General features: G+C 36.1%; 1 protein-coding gene across 2 annotated transcripts in view; it reads right to left on the reverse strand.

Annotated features, from left to right (window-relative positions):
- LOC149839766 (uncharacterized) overlaps nt 1-21448 on the reverse strand; it is a 39663-nt gene extending 18215 nt beyond the window's left edge. For both annotated transcript variants that reach the window (XM_090002815.1, XM_090002813.1), the window contains exon 1: nt 21172-21448. In XM_090002815.1, the coding sequence (XP_089858941.1) occupies nt 21172-21249 (78 nt within the window). In that variant the 5' untranslated portion in view covers nt 21250-21448. The remainder of the gene's footprint in view (nt 1-21171) is intronic.
- Nucleotides 21449-22033: the final 585 nt, after the last annotated feature.

The raw sequence follows: 22033 nt of genomic DNA on the forward strand, positions 1-22033 counted from the left end.
ATCATTAATGCCTTGCTCATCACTTCCAGTGATGATCATATCATCAACATAAAATAGTAAAATAACTACTGAAGACCCTGCACTTTTCATAAACAAAGCAGTGTCAGTATAACATGAACGAAAATTCAAACTTATCATTACATTACTAAATCTATCATGCCAAGCCTTTGGGGCTTGTTTTAAACCAAATAATGCCTTCTTAAGTTTGAGAATTTTATCTTTACCAATACACACTCCTGGTGGAGGATCCATATAAACTTCTTCATTTAATTCGCCATTTAGGAAAGCATTCTTAACATCTAGTTGATAGATAGGCCATTTTTTTACTGATGTCACGGCGATAAGAGTCCTAACACTGGTCATCCTGGCTACGGGTGCAAAAGTTTCTTCATAATCTATACCGTATTCCTGAGCATATCCTTTTGCTACTAATCGGGCTTTATAGCGTTCTAATGAACCATCACTTTTAGTTTTGATTTTGAAGACCCATTTACATCTAATCGATCTCTTTCCAGTGGGTAATGAAGTTATTTCCCAAGTTTTTGCCTTTTCAAGGGCACTAAGTTCTAAGTCCATGGCTTCAACCCATTGGGGAATGTTTTTGGCTTCATTATAATGTGAAGGTTCATGAAATGAGTGTAATGCAATTAGACATGCTTTATATCTTGGAGTTAGGAACTCATAGGAAACAAACCTATTAGGAGGATTGGAGATTCGGCTGGATCTCCTTAAAAAAGTTTCTTCTATGTTGGACCCTTGAGAGTATTTTTCTAAGGCGCTCATTTGAGCTTGTTGACCACGCCTAACATAGGTTTGGATTGGTCTATCACTTTCATCTTCAATATTGTCAAGAGGAACATCCTCTAGGTCATTCAACGACTCATTAGAGATTTCCTCTTCTTGAGAAGTTTCATCTTCTTGGGAAAGAAGATCAAATAAGAAAGCATATTCACTTTCGTCAATATCTTTAGTTTTCATAAAACCATTTTCATTTTCCAAAAAGGTTACATCTTTGGATACATAGAGTTTGTTATTTTTCAAGTCAAAACATCTAAAACCCTTTTGATTTTCTCCATATCTTAAGAAAACACATTCAATATCTTTAGGAGATAATTTGTCTCTTTTATGAGTAAGGACAAAACATTTACACCCAAAAATTCTTAATCTATTGAAATCGGGTGTTCTTTCAAATAGTTTTTCATATAGAGATGTATTTTGTAGGGATGAAGATATCATTCTATTTATCAAGTAAGTTGAGGTTAAGGCCGCTTCGGCCCAAAAACTCTTTGGAATTTCTTTGGAAATAAGGAGTGTCATAGTGGTTTCCATGATGTGTCTATGCTTTCTTTCGGCTAAACCATTTTGTTGAGGAGTCCTAGGACACGAACTTTGATAACAAATTCCATTTATTTCTAAATAATTTTGAAGTTCATTTGATAGATATTCTCCACCTGAATCGGATCTAAGAGTAGAGATATTACTTGAAAATTGATTTTTGACTATCATATGAAATTTCTTGAAGAAGTCAAAGACTTCGGATTTTAAATTGAGAAAGTAGATCCACACATATCTAGTGTAGTCATCAATGAAAGTAACGTAATAGGAGTATCCTCCTTTAAACATGACCGAGGAAGGACCCCAAACGTCGGAATGGACTAACTCAAAAGGTCTTTTGGATACAAAGGTTCGATTTGGAAACGGGGTGGATTTCATTTTGCCAAAAATACAACTCTTGCAAACAAAATGTTTCTCATTACAAAATTTCTTTCCAAATGGAAAGGAGTACATTTTTGAGAAACTTGGATGTCCAAGTCTTTGATGCCAAATTTCAATATTTTTATCTTGGACATGGTTACAAAAAGAGTTGGTGGGAAGTTTCAAGTTGCTCATGTAATAGAGATCGCCTCTCCTATGGCCTTGCCTGATCTGCTTCCCGGACCGGAGATCCTGTATAGAGCAATCCTTAGTTGAGAAGGAGATTTCACATCCATGATCACATATTTAAGCAACAGAGAGGAGATTTAAATTAAGTTGAGGTACCACTCTCACGTTTGGCACAAAGAAATCTTTAGAAAAAATTAAGGTTCCAAAACTTTTTACTTGTAAAGATGTACCATCGGTGGTTGAAACATAGGAGTTTTTAGAATTATTACACAAATCGGAAAGCTCATTTTCAAGAGGAGTCATATGAAAGGAAGCTCCAGAATCAAGGATCCAAGAAGACATACCTGGAGGAGAGAAAGAAGCTATGGCGGCACCCGAGGTTGATGGAATCTTGAGTAGAATTTATAGTGCTTCCGATAGTTGGGTAAGAGAAAAAGACTCCTTCCCTTTGATAGTTTCCTCCTTCTTTTGAGTAGTTTCTTCAACGGAGGCAACCTTGTTTTTAGGTGCTTCATTCAACTTAGGGCAATTAGGTCTTATGTGACCTGGTTCTTGGCAATGATGGCAAATGGCTTTTCTATAGTTGCCATTATAGTTATTTTGCCTCCCAAAGTGTAGAGGCTTATAGGTTTTCACATGATTGTCGGGTTTAGACACGGCCAAAACATCATCTCCTCCTTTAATCATGCCAAGACGAGTTTCTTCTTGACATATTTCGGCTATGGCATCTTCCAAGGCAAGAGGCTTAGATCTATGAAGAAGGGAAGATCTAACTTGTTCATATTCGGGCCTAAGCCCGTGTAGAAATTGAAAAAAGTGTTCTTTTTCCATTTATTCTCTTCTTAGTTCCACATCCACACTAGAAACCCACTTTGGTTCTAGTAAAAATAACGCATCCCATAAGGGTCCAAGAGTGCTATAGTAGTCTCTTACACTCATTTCTCCTTGCTTGATAGTCCGGATTTTTTCTTTAAGAAATAATTGACGAGCAAGGTCTTTTTGAGTAAACATACCTTTCATAAAGAACCATGCTTCATTAGCCATCCGAAACTTAGCAATGTTGGCGCAAATTTTGAGCTCCACATTGTTCATGAACCAAGCAAGAATCTTTGCATGCTTACTTTCCCAATCTTCCAATTTAGATTGGTGATCTTCAATGGCCTTCATGCGAGCATTTCCTTCAAGAGCTTTCTCTTGATCACCATCCATCTTAGTGAGTTGGAGTTGTGGTTCCGGAATGGTGCCCATAACATATCCCCAAAGTTTTTACCTTTGAGGTTGTTCTCCATAGCGGCGGCCCACATCATGTAGTTGGAGCCATTGAGCTTGAAGGAGAGATCAATCTTTTGTTCCCGTTCCATTTAATCACTCACAAGAGAACAAAGATACAAAAACCAATAATATAACTACTCAGCTAGCTATATTAAGAAGAAGAGCATACAGAAGGCTCTGATACCATGTAATGAAATATGCGGAAAAACTATGAGTGTATTAAGCACTTGCAACATTCACTAATGAACAAACAAAAGGGCTAACACCCAAACCCACAAGAGACAACACAACATAAAAATATAAATGTCTCTTATTGAAAAAGAGAGAGAGCTCTCAAGAGTGAAGAATACAAGAGGGGTTCACCCCTATATATACACAAAATGAATGAGAGGGGGGATGGCCATAAGGCCTTAAAAGGAGAGCCACCTAGGGGCTCCCCATGTAGTCGTTGGGGGCCCCATCGACTCCATGGTGGGGCCCCTTTTGTGTGAGCAAAAAACATAAAAACAAAAAATATAAAATACAAAAAATAAAAGGGAAAATAAAAGAAGAATAACAAGTACCCCTATCGGGTACTTGTGAAATGACTAAAATACCCCTATCAGGTATTTTAGACAATTACATATATATATATATATGAATTACATGTATTTTAACAGTAAGCACGTCAAGGGCCTATTTTCATGCCCAAGATCTAGAAGAGGCCTCGGTATAACCATAAACAAATTGCTATGCCCCAATCTCCCAATAATGTGACCAATGTTGTTAAGTACCTACGCTTCGAGGCGTGAGGCGCACGCCTCATGCACAAGTCTGGCCTTCATGCCTCAAGGCACAGTGATGGGGCGCAAGTGTAGTTGATACCCACGCTTTAAATGGTGAGGCACACGCCTCGCTCCAAGATGCGCCTTAGGGCGAGAAGCGTGAGCTTCTATGCCAGCTAAAAAGTTGCAGGTTATAATATATTACTTAACAGGTTATAAGTTATTTAATACATGACAGGTTATATTAAATGTATAGTTACCCATTTGAGTCGATAAAAATATTATTATAAAATTAGAAGGCTTAAAAAAGTTTCTTAGAAATGATTGTATTTGCCTTTGCTTTTTCGTCTTCCACTTGTTAGGTTTAGGTTTTCGTGGAGAGTCCGTCATCTAAGAAATGTTGGAGCCTTAATCTGCAAGAGATTTGCTGCTATCGGCAAGTCTCTCTCTCTCTCTCTCATGCAAGAAGTCTGCAAGAGGTTTTGTTGATGCTGTCATGTTTGAAGTTCTTTATATTATTAAAGTTTGTTTCTTTTATTTTGCATAAATTTTTTATATATCATATATTTAGTGTTGTCAAGTTTAGTAAGCTATTGAGGTTTTTTTTCCCTGGCTTTTTGATGTGCAATAGGTTTCAAATCTGACACCTAGTTATGATACTGTGACTAACCATCCAGCTAGCTCATGGAACACAATACTACTCAAGCATGAAGTATGTGTATGCATGTGAACTCATACTTTTCTCGTTGATTGTCAAGTTTCAGTGTTTAGCTCTAAGAAAGAGATTCTTGCTGTTACTCTCATGGTCCTAGTTGAATGCAAAGCGGCATGAGTCTATGTTAGTACCATTCTTAGCAACTTTCTGTAAATCTGCTGCTGTCTTTCATGTGGTGACAGCCACCATTGCATACCTTCAGCAATCAGGCTCCGAGAAACCCTAGAACCCTAGTATTATGCATCAAGGCCTTAAGCCCAGCCTATTTCATGCTACAATCTCTTTGATTGTTATTCATGTAAGCTATCTGTCATTGCCTTGTATTTTTTTAAATGTTAATCTGTTACTCTGATAATGCACAAGAGAATGGCCAAACAATTATATGCTGTGTTTGAATGTACTTCGTGTTTGTGTGTGAATGTGATCCTTTTTTACATAAAAAAAAAAATTATATGTTCTCATAGGTCATTGTTGGTAAAATACATAATTACTTATTTTTTAGTTTATTATATAGTTACATGTTTTCTTATCTTGCAATACTCATTTTTTTGATACTTACGCTTCAATGCCTTGATGCTTACGCCTCGCTTCATCGAGGCTGTAACGCTTCGCCTCGCCTCGACGCCTTTAACAACCTTGAATGTGACCCAAGTTGCAAGAAGTTAGAGTAGCTATAATTACGAAGAAACTGTAATGAAATATGCGAAAATACAAAACAAGGGCCTTTATGGATTAGAAGATCATAAACACAAAGTGCACAAGCATATACATAAGTCCAACTAAGAGACAATAAAAGAGCACAAATGTAACGACCCCAACTCATACCCCTTAAAAACACGGATTTTTTTTAAATCATTGCAGAAATATTCCCAAAGACCCGGGGCCTTTACAGTTTCACTCTCAGTTGGATAAAACAACCAACCACAAGAGACCTTACATTTATCATCCATACCAAACCAAACTAAACTTTTATTTAATAATTAATGATAGTCTCAAGACGATCGCATAAAGAAATTCAGAGTGCAATAACAATTAAAAGTAAATGAAAGGTAAAGAAAAGCAGAGTCAGGCTAACTGTCTAGCAAAAGTGTAACACTTGTAGCTCTCCCAGAAGCTAGTCGCTTCACTGATCTCCTGCGGCTGCGAAAAACCACAGAAATAGGGTGTCAGAAATCCGAAAAATTTTGCGTACGAATTTCTCTAATAAAATAAATGAGAATAAAGAATACAGATAAGAATTCATGCAACTTAGAGGAATTCAATTATGACAAATACATAATTCAATTAAGCATGCATGCAATAGAAAACAATTATTATGCATTCATCAACATTTAACAGTTAAGGGAATAGGTAAACATCCATGATCTAATGCATAGCAGAAATATGCATGACTTCAGTACAATGCATGAGTGAATTATTATCTTTCATTGTAGTTTCCTTTCATATGCATGTCCATATTAAATGCACACAATTTAAGCTCCTCTTTTTAATTATCGTTGCTCGCGGATACACCAAACAGATAAAATTTCTCGAGGTCAAGTAGGGTTCCCAGGGTAACTTAGAATACAAGTTGCATTTTATTACTAGGTTCCAAACTTAGCCAACCGAATCACCTTTAAAACATTAGACCTCCACATCTAATGTCAGGACACTAAGGACCTCAACATCCAATAGTGTCACTTTCTTTATATACCAAAACAACAACTTTATCTAACACACCACCTCTAGGTCAAGTGACGGACTCTCCCTAAAACCGTGGTCAGAAGAAAGAACCTTAATATCGGATCCAAGGATAATTAATAAAGCACACAGAGTTTTTATATCCTCGTGGTCTCCCAAAACTGAATCTCTAGGATGCTCATTCTTTCGATAGGAGATCTCAGATCATATATTAAATGTTCTTATTTATTATCTTTTTATTAAAAGTCAATTATTAATCTTTGCAATTTATCATGCAAAAGCATAAGCAAAAGCTCGCATCTATCCCTGCGAGAGTCATCACGGGACTCCTGCCCGTGGAAAATACATAGAACAGTGTAAATATAATGCAATAAAAATAAATGTGATTTTTGTGATGCATTCAAAAGTAAATAAATGAGCATCCAGTACTCAAGGCTCTCCAGGCCTACGACGATTCACTTGGATCATCGATGCACCATATGCAAAAATCATGAATGACACCACAATGCATTACTTCTGAATGCTTCTTAATGCACATTCATAAATGCCATTTAAAGATGTGCTTAAAACAATAATATGCATGGGCATGAATTCACAACTTTATGTTTATTGCATGCTTTCACTTGATTCGCACATTCATGTCAATTGCAAGATTTTATTTAATGCATTTATTCATGGCAAATGCATGCTTTAATTCACATACTTACGTCAGATGCAAGCTTTCATTGCATGAATCTCTTTAAACATGTGACTACTTGTGCAACCATAAATATGTAACATAATCTAAAATTTCAGATTTGTACATGCTCACAAAATACCCATGTAATTAACATTGCATTTGAATATTGATCACGCAAAATTTGTCAATCATAAGCATGTGAAAATTGCTTTCTAGCGTGCACATAGCCGAAGCCTTCACAGTGGCAAAATCTGAAAATTTATAAAGGCAGCATATAATAAAATTTTTTTTTATAAACAAACAAGAATCTAGCACCCTTAATATGTTTTTTTTCTAAAGGGTTCACACCCAGCCGACCTAGTCGGCTGGGTCCCCAACAAGCCCAGCTGACCTGGGTCAGCTGGATCGAGTATGACCAACCCTGCCAGGCCTGTCCCAGTCCTGCCCAAGGGCCGGATTGGGCCAGGTAGGTCCCTGCCAAGCCGGGCTGGCCAAGTCAACCCAGCCGACTCTGTCGACTGCACCGGACAGCCCAGGCACAGACCCAGTCTGAGCCTGTGTGTGCTGTCAGGGCTGAACAGCCACCAAAAATAAATAAAAATTTTTATTATTAACCTTCTTTTTTTTTGTTGGATAAAAACGTGACCCAGCCGACCCAGTCGGCTGGGTCGGTCACGCAGCCCAGCCTACTGGGTCGGCTGAGGTCGACTGCCCAAAGGCTCAGCCAAGACAGTTTTAGAAAAACAAACTTTTTTTTTCTTTTTTTTTTGTTTTGACCTGGGCCGGCTCAGCCGAGCCACTCAGCTGAGCCCTGAGGCTCGACAGGCCCTGCCAGGCCTGCTTGACACAGTCCCGTCGGACCTGGCAGATCTGTCGAAACCGTGACAGATCTGGCCCTGGTTCGGCCAGACCGTGAGGTCCCCAACAAACTTTTATGGGTCCTCTAATGGCCCGATGCTACCTTTTTTTTTCCTTTTTTTTTTAAACAAAACCTAAACCATGCATGCCCTGTACATAATTATATGCATGAAAAAAAACAGGTATTACACAGTATCTGTACCAGCATGCTTTTACTTACACATATTCTGAGCAATACGTGCATACAACATATTTTTAACACCTATCTTCACGCATTTAATCAACCCATAACAAGATCCACCCATGAAAATCGATTCTCACCCAAGAGGGTTCTAAAAGAACCACTCCTACATCAATAAAATTTCTGTTATACCCTATACAGAATTTTTTTCCATGAAAAAGATGCAAGAAAAACAAGAATTCAGCCACAGTACGTTTTTGAGAAATCAACCATAAAAATGCTTTTTCCCATGGATTTCATCCAAGATATTACACAAAATTGAACCGGCATTCAATTTCTCACTTATATTCAAAAGAGGAGACTCGTACCTTAGCAAAACTTGAAAAAAAATAAGAAACAATGGTGGAACAAGGGTTGATGGCTGGAGAAGACAACCCTTATTCTTCTTCCTCCTTCCTCTCCTTCCCTCTCTCTCTCTTTCTCTCTCCTCTTTCCCTCTTTCTTTCTCTTTTCCCTTCTTTTTTTTTTTCTCTACATAATGAGTGGGAGAGGGAGTGACGCCCCAACCCCCCCAACCCCTTTTTTCCAGCCCTCTCTAAGAGAGTTTCCAAAAAGATGGAACTCTCTCTCTCTTGTTTCCAACTTTTTTTTTTAACTCTTCAAAAAGTTGACTTTTCCACATTTGGTGTTTTTTTTTTCTTTCTAAATTTTTAAAACTCTCTCTCTTAAGTAAGAATAAGGACTCTTTTAAGGAGTCCTACTCAGCCCTAAAATAAAATTCAAAATTAATATTAATTAATTAAAATTATCTAAAACTTCCAAAAATATCCAAATTAACCCAAAAGGCTCCCTAACCTTATTAAACCCCAAATTAAAGCTTTATATTCAATTTAAAGCTGAAAAAACATGGGGCTTGGATTTGGATTTAGATCTGGATCCAGATTCAGAAAACCAAACTCATGCCCAGAATAGAAATGGATCAAGATTTAGATTAAATCCAGATTAAAGTGGGTCTTAAATAAGATCCAAATCCATAATAATTCGGATCTTATGTATTAGATCCAATCCGATCTTAACTCTGGATCCGTTTCGACAAACTGCTCATTTTTCAGAAAAATGCAATTTTAGGGCCAACCGGAACCTGAATTCAGGAAAGTAAAACACGCATCCAACGACATATAACACTAATATCAGATTCCGAATTTCGTTCGAAAATAACCCGAATTTTGCTAGAATTTCGCTTGAATTTAAAAGTTGAAAATAAAACTCTTTCTCACGCTTCGATTGGCTCGCCTCGACCTTGTCGATGAGACCTGGGTCAAGCCCTAACTCAAAGACATCAGTCTAAAAATCAAGCCTCAAACGATTTTTCTCCCAGACTTAGCCAATTTTTTTGTCAAAATTATAAAATGACTACAACAACAACTACGCCTTCATCCCAAAACAATTGGGATCGGCGATATGAACCAAAAAAGAAAATCATTCTGGGTCTTCCATATGAATCCTTCTCCTCCAATAATTTTTATCCAATGTCATGTCCTCGGTGAGGTTCAAAGCATTCATATCCTTTCCTATCATCTCCATCCATGTCTTCCTAGGCCTACCCCGACCTCTTTTAACTAATATATTTTCCCATTTCTCCATCCTTCTAACTGGAGCATCATTAGGCCTTCGCCGAATATGTCCAAACCACCGTAAACGATTCTCTCTCATCTTATTTTCAATGGGTGCCTACCTTCTTACGTATCTCCTCATTCTGAATCTTATCTTTTATTGTATTTTCACACATCCATCTAAGCATACGCATCTCAGCTACACTCATTTTTTAAATATGATGTCTCTTGGCAGCCCAACATTCTGTACCATATAGTAAAGTGGGCCTAATAGTCGTCCTATAAAACTTTTCCTTCAACCGCAATGGCATTGTACGATCGCACAACACTCCAGTTGCACTTTTCCATTTCATCCACCCAGCCTTTATCCTATGATTTACATCTCCATCAATTTCTCCATACTTTTGAATGATAGATCCCAAATATTTGAAACAATCATCCACCGATATTTCTTGCTCACCAAGCTTCACTACACTCTCATCACTACTTCGTTGCTTACTAAACCGACATTTCATATATTTTGTCTTACTCTTACTCAACTTAAAACCTCTTACTTCCAATGTCTGTCTCCATAATTCTAATTTAACATTAACCCCAGCTCTAGACTCATCAATCAAAACAATATCATCAGCAAACAATATACACCACGGCACATTTTCTTGTATTGATACAACAACAACTACGCCTTCATCCCAAAACAATTGGGGTCAGCGATATGAACCAAAAAAGAAATTCATTTTGGGTCTTCCACATGAATCCTTTTCCTCCAATCATTTCTATCCAACGCCATGTCCTCGGTGAGGTTCAAAGCATTCATATCCTTTCCTATCATCTCCATCCAAGTCTTCCTAGGCCTACCCCGACCTCTTTTAACTAATATATTTTCTCATTTCTCCAACCTTCTAACTGGAGCATCATTAGGCCTTCGCCGAATATGTCCAAACCACCGTAAACGATTCTCTCGCATCTTATTTTCAATGGGTGCAACACCTACCTTCTTACGTATCTCTTCGTTCCGAATCTTATCTTTTATTGTATTTCCACACATCCATCTAAGCATCCGCATCTCAGCTACACTCATTTTTTGAATATGATGTCTCTTGGCAGCCCAACATTCCGTACCATATAGTAAAGCGGGTCTAATAGTCGTCCTATAAAACTTTCCCTTCAACCGCAATGGCATTCTACGATCGCACAGCACTCCAGTAGCACTTTTCCATTTCATCCACCCAACCTTTATCCTATGACTTACATCTCCATCAATTTCTCCATACTTTTGAATGATGGATCCCAAATATTTGAAATAATCATTCACCGGTATATCTTGCTCACCAAGCTTCACTACACTCCCATCACTACTTCGTTGCTTACTAAACCGACATTCCATATATTCAGTCTTACTCTTACTCAACTTAAAACCTCTAGCTTCCAATGTCTGTCTCCATAATTCTAACTTAGCATTAACCCCAGCTCTAGACTCATCAATCAAAACAATATCATCAGCAAACAACATACACCACGGTACATTTTCTTGAATTGATCTCGTAAGCTCATCCATCACTATCGCAAATAGGAAAGGGCTTAAAGCAGATCCTTGATGTAACCCAACCGTTATCGGGAAATTGGTTGTCACCCCTCCACAAGTGCGGACATTGGTTACTACTCCTTCATACATATCTTTAATTATACTAATGTACTTGAGAGAAACACCTTTCTTCATCATTGTCCACCAGAGAACGTCCCTAGGTACTCTATCGTATGCCTTCTCTAAATCAATAAAAACCATATGCAAATCTTTGTTCCTCTCTCTATATCTTTCAATAAGTTGTCTAAGAAGATGTATAGCTTCCACAGTTGATCTTCCAGGCATAAAACCAAATTGATTCTCCGATATCATGACAACCTTCCTCAACCTAGACTCAATCACCCTCTCCCAAAGTTTCATAGTATGACTCATGAGTTTTATACCACGATAGTTTGTGCAATCTTGTATATCACCCTTATTCTTATATAAAGGCACCAAAGTACTCTTCCTCCACTCATTAGGCATCTTATTTGTTCGCCAAATCAAGTTAAAAAGATTTGTCAACCATTCTAAACCTTTCTCTCCCAAGCATTTCCAAGCCTCGATAGGTATACCATCTGGGCCAACTGCCCTTCTTGATTTCATTTTCTTCAAAGCCTCTGCAATTTCTTTCTTTTGAATCTTGCGCATGAAGTCACGATTTATCTCATGAAAAGGAATGGAGAAGTCTCCAAGATCTTGAGCATGACTATCATTAAATAGCTTATCAAAATAATCTTTCCATCTCTCCTTAATCTCCTCATCTTTGACTAAAACCCTTTGCGTTTCATCTTTGATACATCTAACCATACCCAAATCCTTCGATTTCCTATCTCTCATCTTTGCAAGCCTATAAATATCCTTCTTGCCTTCTTTGGTATCCAACTTGTCATAAACCTCCTTATATACCTTAGCCCTCGCGTTTCGAACAACTTTTTTAGCTTCCTTCTTTGCTATCATATACTTCTCCAAATTCTCATTATCACGACTCTTACTTAGATTTCTATAACACTCTCTTTTAACCTTAATAGCTAATTTGACATCCTCGTTCCACCATGATGTATCCTTACCTAGTGGTGCACCGCCTTTAGACTCACCCAATACCTCCTTAGCTACTTTTCTCATACCACCCGCTATCTTATTCCACATTGATTCTGAATCCTCCTCGAGACACCAATCAACTTCCTTAACTACCTGCTCTACAAACATTCCTTGTTTAGCTCCTTTCAGTGCCCACCACTTAATTCTAGGATCTATCCTATGTCTATCCCTTTTGCGGCATTGTCTAATTCTAAGATCTAAAATTAAGACTCTATGTTGTGTAGCTACACTTTCTCCTGGTATAACCTTACAATCGATGCAACAACCCCTATCTCTCTTTCTAAGTAGGAAAAAATCTATCTGACTCGTATTAACCCCACTTTTAAATGTTACTAGGTGAGACTCCCTCTTCCTAAACCAAGTGTTTGCTAAGATCATATCATAGGACAAACAAAAATCTAAAATCCTTTCTCCACTTTCATTTCTTTCTCCTATACCATAGCCTCCATGGATATTCTCAAATCCATCCCTACTAATGCCTACATGTCCATTAAGGTCACCGCCGATGAAAAGCTTTTCTCCATAAGATGTCTCTTGTACTACTCCATCTAAATCTTCCCAAAATTGATGCTTAATGGAATCATCTAAACCTACTTGAGGTGCATAAACACTAATAATATTAATAATATCCGTACCTAATACTAATTTAATAAGTAAAATTCTATCACCCTTCCTACGGACTTCAACTACATTATCTATAAACTGACGACTCATAACAATCCCTACTCCATTCCTATTCCTATTTATTCCTGTATACCAAATCTTATATCCCCAAGGTTCTATCACTTTAGCTTTCTCACCTACCCATTTGGTCTCTTGAAGACATAAAATATAAATCTTTCTCCTACACATAACATCTACTAACTCTACCAACTTACCAGTTAAAGACCCTATGTTCCAAGTGGCTAACCTAATTTTATGGTCTTGGACTAACTTCTTTACCCCCACCCGTCCAACAAAGTGAGGGAACCCTTGCCTATTTGACACCACACCCGGGCGCCGGTGTGACGCGTCGCTTCTGGGCGACGACCTAGCAACCCTTGCACATTTATCACTGCCTCCGGGCCTAGAGAGTACAGCGCGTCGCTCAGTAGGGAACGCCCCAACGAAATTCTCATATTGGTTCATTTTCATAGGATATGACAAAGTTTTTATGCTGGCTGTCACAGGCCTACCGCAACCCTCCTCCTTTATCCGGGCTTGGGACCGGCAGTGTATAACTACACAGGCGGAGTTATTTTCTTGTATTGATAAATTTATAAAATGACTAAGTACAAAAATACGTGATATTATAACAAAGGCACTACACAAGCATTAAGTGCATTCAAGACAACAAAGAATTTAAAAGAAAAACACAAGAACATAAAAAAACATATATTTTATTGAGCATAAATGCTTAAGAGAAGCATTAAAAAACAAGACAGGGCTTCACCCCTATTTATACACAGGAGGTACTTAAAAGTATAGTTGTTGGACTGATATAGTTGTTGGACTCTTTCTGCAGCTCTATTAATCAACTCTATGTTGACTAGTCCAAAAAGAACCCAAGAGCTCTATTTGGTCTTTGACCAAATAGTCCCTATAAAACTGAAAAGGACAAAAAAAACAAAATAAAGTAAAAGTATTAATGTACCTACAATGATTGAAATGACCAAAATACCCCTAATGGGTATTTACCTATTACATCAATATAAATACACATACCCACACACACATATACATACCACTTAACACTCTCCCTCAAACTTACGGTGTGATATACCGAAAGTTTGAAAATGCAAAAAAGAATCAAAATGAGAAGGATCCAAGTCTTCAATGAAAATCATCTTTATGACATCAAAGAATTTTGCAAATACAAGTCTTTAAATGTCTTCATTGGTGATCATCCCCAAATGCTTTCATCGGCTATCTCCATCTTCATGATGCATCAAAGATATTCATTTATCAATCCATCGCATCTTTAAGAACTTGTAAAGAGTGTAAAAAGATGAAGTCCACAATCGAACCTTCAAAAGATACTCACAAAAGAACTCTCACACAAACCACATCGGTTCATAAATAGGACACTCACACAACAACCACTAGGGTTCACACCAAGGTTGCTAGACTAGAAAGCGGAAGCGGAAGCGGGAAACGATACGGGAAGCGGAAGCGGGAAGTGATGCATTTTATATATATATATATATATATATATATATATATATATATATATATATATATAAGAATTGAATGAGAATCAAAATAAAACACAAATAAAAGTGACTAATATTAAATTTTATGATTTTTTAGTGTAAGAATTATATTTTTAACAAAATCTAAAAATGATGACTACCAATTTAGCGAAAGCACATGAAAGTGAGTGAGAAGAGTCAGATAAAACACATAAAAAGCATAAAAAATTGAGTAAGAGAACATATAATAAGAATAAATGAAGCGTGTGAAAAGCATAAGAAAAGTATGGGGGAATCAAGGTTCTCATCAAGTTTCGGAAGCGAGAAGTATCGTGCTTCTGAAGCGAGTTTCCAGGAAGCAAGCTTTCCACCTATCTAAGAAGCTTCTGGTAACTCTGGTTCACACAAAATACCCAAAAAAGGGTAGGCAAGGAAAGAAGAAAATATATTTCATTCAAGTGGGAGAACACCCACAAAAAGCATAAGTTATAAGGGGGTTAACACCCCATATTTATAATACACAAAGTATGAGGCCAAGAGAGAGTCGTTGGACTCCCAACGGCTCTATTTAGAGCCGTTGGGAGTCCAACGACTCTCTATTCCAAGTTGCTTTTTGACTTGGTCAAAAAGCAAGAGGTCCAAAAAAGTCAAAAATAAAAAAGTAAAAACCTAACCTAATTATGTTCTAACTAGACTACACAACTGAACTAAAGTAATTACAAATAATATTACATTTTAACAAAGAGAACAAAACAAAGGTCCCACCTACACAAAAGAAGGCATTTTAACCAAATAGTCATGAAGTTTTAAAACAAATATATATATTTTGAACAAGAAGAACACTCAAGTAGAATTTTTCAAACAAAGTAGCAATAATTTTTAGACAATCATTAAAAAAGATAAGAGGAGCATACCTAAGAGAGAATTTTTTATGAAATCAAGTTTAGACAACCATAAACTCAAAATCAACATATTTTTCAAGAAAACATAAATATTGATCATAATAGAATTTAATCACTAAAGAACATATAAATAATCAAGAAGAAATAAACAATCATGTATTAATAATATTCCAATTTTTTAGAAAAACACTTCAAATAAAACAAATCATCAATTTATACTAAAAACAACATGCATATAAAGTTTAACACTTCAAAAAAAAAAATAACCCTCAAGAAAAGAAGAGTTCATTAAATTTATGCATACAACAATGTGAACAAGATAATCAATATAAAACATATATAATATGCAATATTTTTAATGCACATAATAATGAATGAGAGCAATCTCATAAATCGTAACCTATTAGAATTCACTACCATATCCTAGAATGGGTTTAAGTAAAAGGAACCAAATAATAATCTTTAAAACATATATATATATATATGTGTGTGTGTGTGTGTGCGTGTGTGTTATCAAAGAAATGCATGAAATTTTATCAATAAGCATTTTTCCATAAAAGAAAAAAAAACAAGTACTAAAAGTTTAGAAATTTCACAGAGAGATTTTAAAAATCCCACAAATATCAAGAAATTATATTTTACAAATCTCAACAATAATTCGACCACCACAAGCAATCACCTCACTAGACCTTTAATCCTCAAAATTCAAGTGTATCAGCTACTAGAACAAGAGCACATTCACAATGTCACTTATGAGCTTAACAAACACGCAAAAAGTGTGAATAACCAATGGGTGCACATAACTCACCACATTAACAAAACAAAAAATAACACTTAAATAAAAGACAAAACTCAATATTCAACTATATCAACTAGTAGAACAAGAGCAAAATACAAACACACAAAAAGTGTGAATAACCAATGGGTGCCCATAACTCACCACAAAATAGCATCTCTTGTCTATATAAAATGACACTTAAATAAGAGGCATAATAGGAGAGAACACACGAGGTAAGAGAGCTTGTAATGAAAACAAACTAATGTCACTAAGAAGAATAAGGATATCAATTTTAGCAATCTTTTGAAACACCCTGGTTTCAAAAATAGAGTCATCTCGGATAAACATGATTATAAGCATCCAACATAATAATAATTGCCAAATAAACAAATATGTGATACAACACACTCATGGAACTAGAGATAAAATAGCCGAACTATAAGCCAATAATCTAAATTGACAAAAAACAAGGTACATACAACTCACCACAACAAACATCTCTGGTTCAACAAAGCCAACATGGATCCAGAAGCCAATCAACTATCAATCAGACCCAAGACAAGTGACAACACGCCACTCATAAGCCTTGAAAATCTAGATTGATAAGATGACATGAGGTGCACACATAACTCACCTCAATGGCTAACCTTGATCCAATAACAAGGCTAAAAAAAATGAAATTTGTAATGGACAAAACTTATATCATAAGAAAGCAATACATACTCACGAAAATCAATTTCCAAACAAGTGAATTCATATATAGGAACCAATTTGAAAAAATAAATTTTCAAATCAAATCCAATAAAGGTAGATGAAACCTTAGAATGAATCTAGTACAATCATATGGACAACAAGATGTCAATTGATGCAATTATATGCATTGTCAATACAAGCAAGTCTATTATGAGACAACAAAGACATACAACATTAAAGATGACCAAAACATATACAAAGATTTTTAAAGAACTATATAGGACACCAAGAGCATACACAAGTACAACTATTCATGGATAGTCATAAAGAGATCAAAATTCATTGTATATGCAATAATCTTAATAAATTAAAGTTACATATCCTATACAAAAGTTATAAAGAATCACATAGGATATTATAACAACACATTTAAGCATATAAGCAAGTAATAGATTACTCTAATAAAAAATATATATATGAGAAGTAACATATGATGTGTGGCATAATTATCAACAAGGGATAATCACAATGGCCACAAAAGGACCAACAATAACATAACTATTTTTAATAATTTTAAAACATTCATTTAATGATTTTAAAAACATTCATAAAAGTGAATATCTCTCATAAGAAGAATTCATGCTCAATACCTTATGCATAAGGATCATATATCAATATAAAAAAACATTTATTCAATTTTCAAAAATAACAAAGTATTCATGATCACTAAGATCCTAATTACATAAAAAAAATTTAAATATTTAATAAAATATTTTATGTTTCACATAATAACACATCAAAGCAAAATCTCATAAAACATACTTGTGAATGACACACCAAACCATTTTAAAATAAATATTTTAAAGTAATTGACAATTTTTCAGAAATAAACAAATTTCAATATAACAGTAAATACGAACATGGTTTGGCATTTATAACCATGAAGCATTTGAATAAAGCATCTAAATGCCAACAACATGTGCTTAAGAATACTATATATATAAAACAAGTTTAAAAAATCTAAGATTCAAACTAGATCTCATAAAAGCATACACATATATCATTTCACAAGATCAAACAAATTTTATAAACCTTATAAAACATTAATAAGAATAAATCCAACAATAATTTTGAAAAACATTTAAAGATTTTAGATTTTAACAAAAATAACTAATAACTTTTTAAAGATAAAAAAAATGAGTGCTCTCTCATGCATAATGCATGACATAGATAACTCAATTAACACTAAAGATTCAAGATACATACCGGGTCAAGATTTTCCTTGAAAACAAGCAACACAACAGTCACAAACCTTCACAAAGCACGAACTTGAACTAAAGAATCTCAAGACGCAAAAGGCAAAATGTCAAAAAAGATTTCTTGGCTCTGATACCATGTAATGAAATATACAGAAATACAAAACAAGGGCCTCTCTAAGGGCTTACAAGATCATAAACACAAAGTGCACATGCACATACACTAGTCCAACTAAGGGACAATACGAGAGCACAAGAGCACTACACAAGCACTAAGTGCATTCAAGACGACAAAGAATTTAAAAGACAAACACAAGAATATAAAAGTTATATATATTATTGAGCACTAATGCTTAAGAGAAGCATTAAAGAACAAGAGGGGGGTTCACCCCCATTTATACATGAGGTAGTCTCAAATAGAGTTGTTGCACTATTCCAACAACTCCATTGACTAGTCAACTCTATGTTGACTAGTCTAAAAAACCCAATATCTCTATTTGGTCTTTGACCAAATAGTACCTAGAAAACTGAAAAAGACAAAAAGAATAAAATAAAGTAAGAATACTAATGTACCCCTAATGGGCACAGCCTATTACAAAGACTGAAATGACCAAAATACACTTGATGGGTATTTACCTATTACATCATTATAAATACATATATACACGTATGTATATATATATATATGAATACATACAAAGCATATATATATATATAGAGAGAGAGAGAGAGATGTATATATAGATACAACTTAACAGAAACCAATCGTCACAAATTGGTAGATGGAGCTAGCATGAAATGTCAATTAATTATAGCCACCTCCAAATTCAGTAATAAGCATAATTTGGAGTTGCACATTGTAATTTAGCTTTATTAAAAAAAACTTAAAAAGGAATCTTGCATTAACAAAGGCATAATTTATTTTTAGTGATGACCAGGTAAAAGATAATTCTACCAATTGTAGAATTCTATTTCATCACACATTTTGAAGCACCATTGGGCCTTGAATTTGCATAAAATAGGGAGCCAGGTGGTAAACCATTATCGACTCTGTTCTTGTCCTTGACCACAGCAAATATGCAGAACAAAAATTTCAATCTATCCCTCTCTGAAATAACAAGATCTATCGGCCCCAGTAAGACTTGGGGCATGTCAACCAAAGCATACTTCTATTTTTGTAATTCCTCTACTTCAACGTACACCACGCATCAGTAATCAAGTTGTTTTCCTGAATAAGCTATACTACCCGGACACTCCATTTTTTCCTCCGTACCCTGTCAACACACGTTGACACCTGGACAAGCCATTTTACTCTCCTACATATAAGTTTGTATGTAAGTTATAATTATATTTTCAGTTTATAATTTTATATTTTCAGTACTATAATATATATTTTAGATATAGCATATATATTTAGATTATATTCAGTTTATTTTAAATTTATTTTGTATTTATGAGATATTTAATATATATTGCCGTATCCCGTACCCACATTTTTTGGAACTACCATATCGTACCCTCGTACCAGTACCCGCACCCCTAGGTGACAGTGAATAAGTCTTCCCTATGTTTCAGACGGCAATCCATGCAACGAGTTCGACAAGCTACAGCTCCTGTTCCTGCAGTGAATGCGTATGCAACTAAAATCCAACAGACACAGAGCAGCAGTAATGTTTTTTTTTTTCTAAGTTCGATCTTCGAAGCATGTGGTAAGAGGGCAAGGTGAGGCGAGGGTAATCATGCAGCAGCTGTGGGCATACAGCCACGTGCACTAATTGCCCGAAGCCACGCGCGCAAGTATCGCAGCTGTGTGCACACGTGGCCACAGTGAAGCGCACGAGTGCCGCAGCTCCGCGCACCACATGCCGCACCTGAAGTTGTTTAAGGAAGAAAAGAAAAAGCATACCGAGCAAATACTGCCTTCTTTGTTTCACACGGTTAAACGCTTGAAGGTAAATTTGCTTATCGTGTGTCAGGCTGCTGCCCGAACCCTTTGTAGTAAAAAAAGGTAAGGCGGTGGGTGCCTCGGCAATAGGCAAACCAATATAAAAATGATAATCTTTAAAATAAAAAGCTAAAAAAATGAAAAATTTTATATAAAATTCATTAAATTAAATTTGTATTTTTTTCAAACATTATTATTTAAAATACAAAGGCAGCCCAAAAGAAAGAAAAAAGACAATAAGCATCAAACTGGTATAATGGCAACAGTAAACAGATTGCAATGAGGATACGTATGCTTTACAAACCGAAGCAAGCCGAATAAGGAGTATGTATGAAGAAGCGCTTATATGCAACGATAAAAAATCCACACATCGAACGGAAAGATCCTGGAGTTCCAACGCAAGATTCGACGACCAAAATCACATGCATTACACTTCCATGCATGTTTCTCGCGAGAAAAGCAACCAACTACCATCATCCGATACACTCATCAAATTATCTAAAATCCGACACCGTCACTATTAGCAACACCACCAATTAATACAAAACAAAAAAGAAAAATCAAATCTTCATACCAATAACAGCGTAAAAAACAAAACAAAAAACAGATTCGAGTACATCGCCGGTAAATCCTCCAAATCTCAACGTACGGGATCACGATCCATGAAAATCATCACGTAAAACACACTCCGCGCAAAATTTCAAACAAAAACCAACAAAATCAGGCAACAATGCAAAGAAACAACAAAGATCGAACCCTCACGATGAACGCCGACACGAAGATCACTCGATCGGGGGACAAAAAAACCCGAATTCCGGACACGATCGTGAAAAGAAATCCTAAAAACAGGCAAACGAAAAGGAAGGAGTGATTGGTTGCCCCTAACGGTAGGAGGGTCAGTCTCAATTTTTCATTGTTCGACCTTTCTGGAAAATCTGACATTATAGATGTGATCCACACAGACAATTCCTAGCAACTGGGTCATGCTAAACACATCTGTGGGGTTAGATTTGCCAAACATGGCCTGCAACATAAAAAATCAGCACTTTCCACACAGTATGGACGGTTAGGAGGAACAAATTTTCAGAGGAAGAAGAGAGGAGAAAGGGGCTAACCTTCTGGAGCTTCTTCTGGATTTGCAGGGTGAGGGCGTTCAGGTAGTCGGATGGCGCGGAGGGCGAGGGCTGAGGCATCGCGGCGAAACCCTTGGACGCAGGACGGAGAAGGAGAGGGGCATTTGGATCCCCCGGAGAGCGAGCACACCCCCGTTTGCAGAGAGAGATCGAAAGAGGGAAGAAGAAGGAATTATATATATAGAGAAAGAGTGTGTATGGGAAGCGAAAGCTTCTCAGAGAAGCTTCTCTGATGGTAAATAATTCTCTCTGCCGAATAATTAATTCGTAATTAAATGAAAAAAGAGCTTGCAACGGCGTCGGGCGTGCAGCGTGCTCTCTGTCTCTTTTGCATTTTTCTTCCCCTCACTGTTTTTTTACTACCTTTTCTCGGAAAATTACTAGTTGACGAGGAATTTCAGTTTAAGAAAAAACTCCCAATTAACTGTTGCCACGTTTAAAGTTTTGGTTTAGAATTTCAATTATTTCATTAACTTCTAGCTTAATTACCTGATAGTCCCTCATTATTTCTACGTAACGGGTTAAGGATCTGTTTTGCCTTCACCTTTATTGTTGCCATAGTGTTGCTTTCACTTTTTGCTCTTGTTTGAGTAATTTACATTTGCTTTATGTATGGAATTTCAAAATACTCAAATGAAGTGCAAAACGACGTTTTTGTTCCTTTTTTTATAAAATAATTCAACTTTATGCAGCTACCCTCTTTTGATCTCTCTTTTAACAGCTGCCAGGTTTGGGAAAACCCTGGCCCAGTTAGGCCCATGGGCCTAATCGGGCTTATTATATAATATATATTATATTATATATAAAATATAATGTATACTATTTATATATTATATTATATTAT

Source organism: Nuphar pumila, chromosome 4 (assembly GCF_984573655.1).
Source record: "Nuphar pumila chromosome 4, dmNupPumi1.hap1.1, whole genome shotgun sequence".
Lineage (NCBI taxonomy): Eukaryota > Viridiplantae > Streptophyta > Magnoliopsida > Nymphaeales > Nymphaeaceae > Nuphar > Nuphar pumila.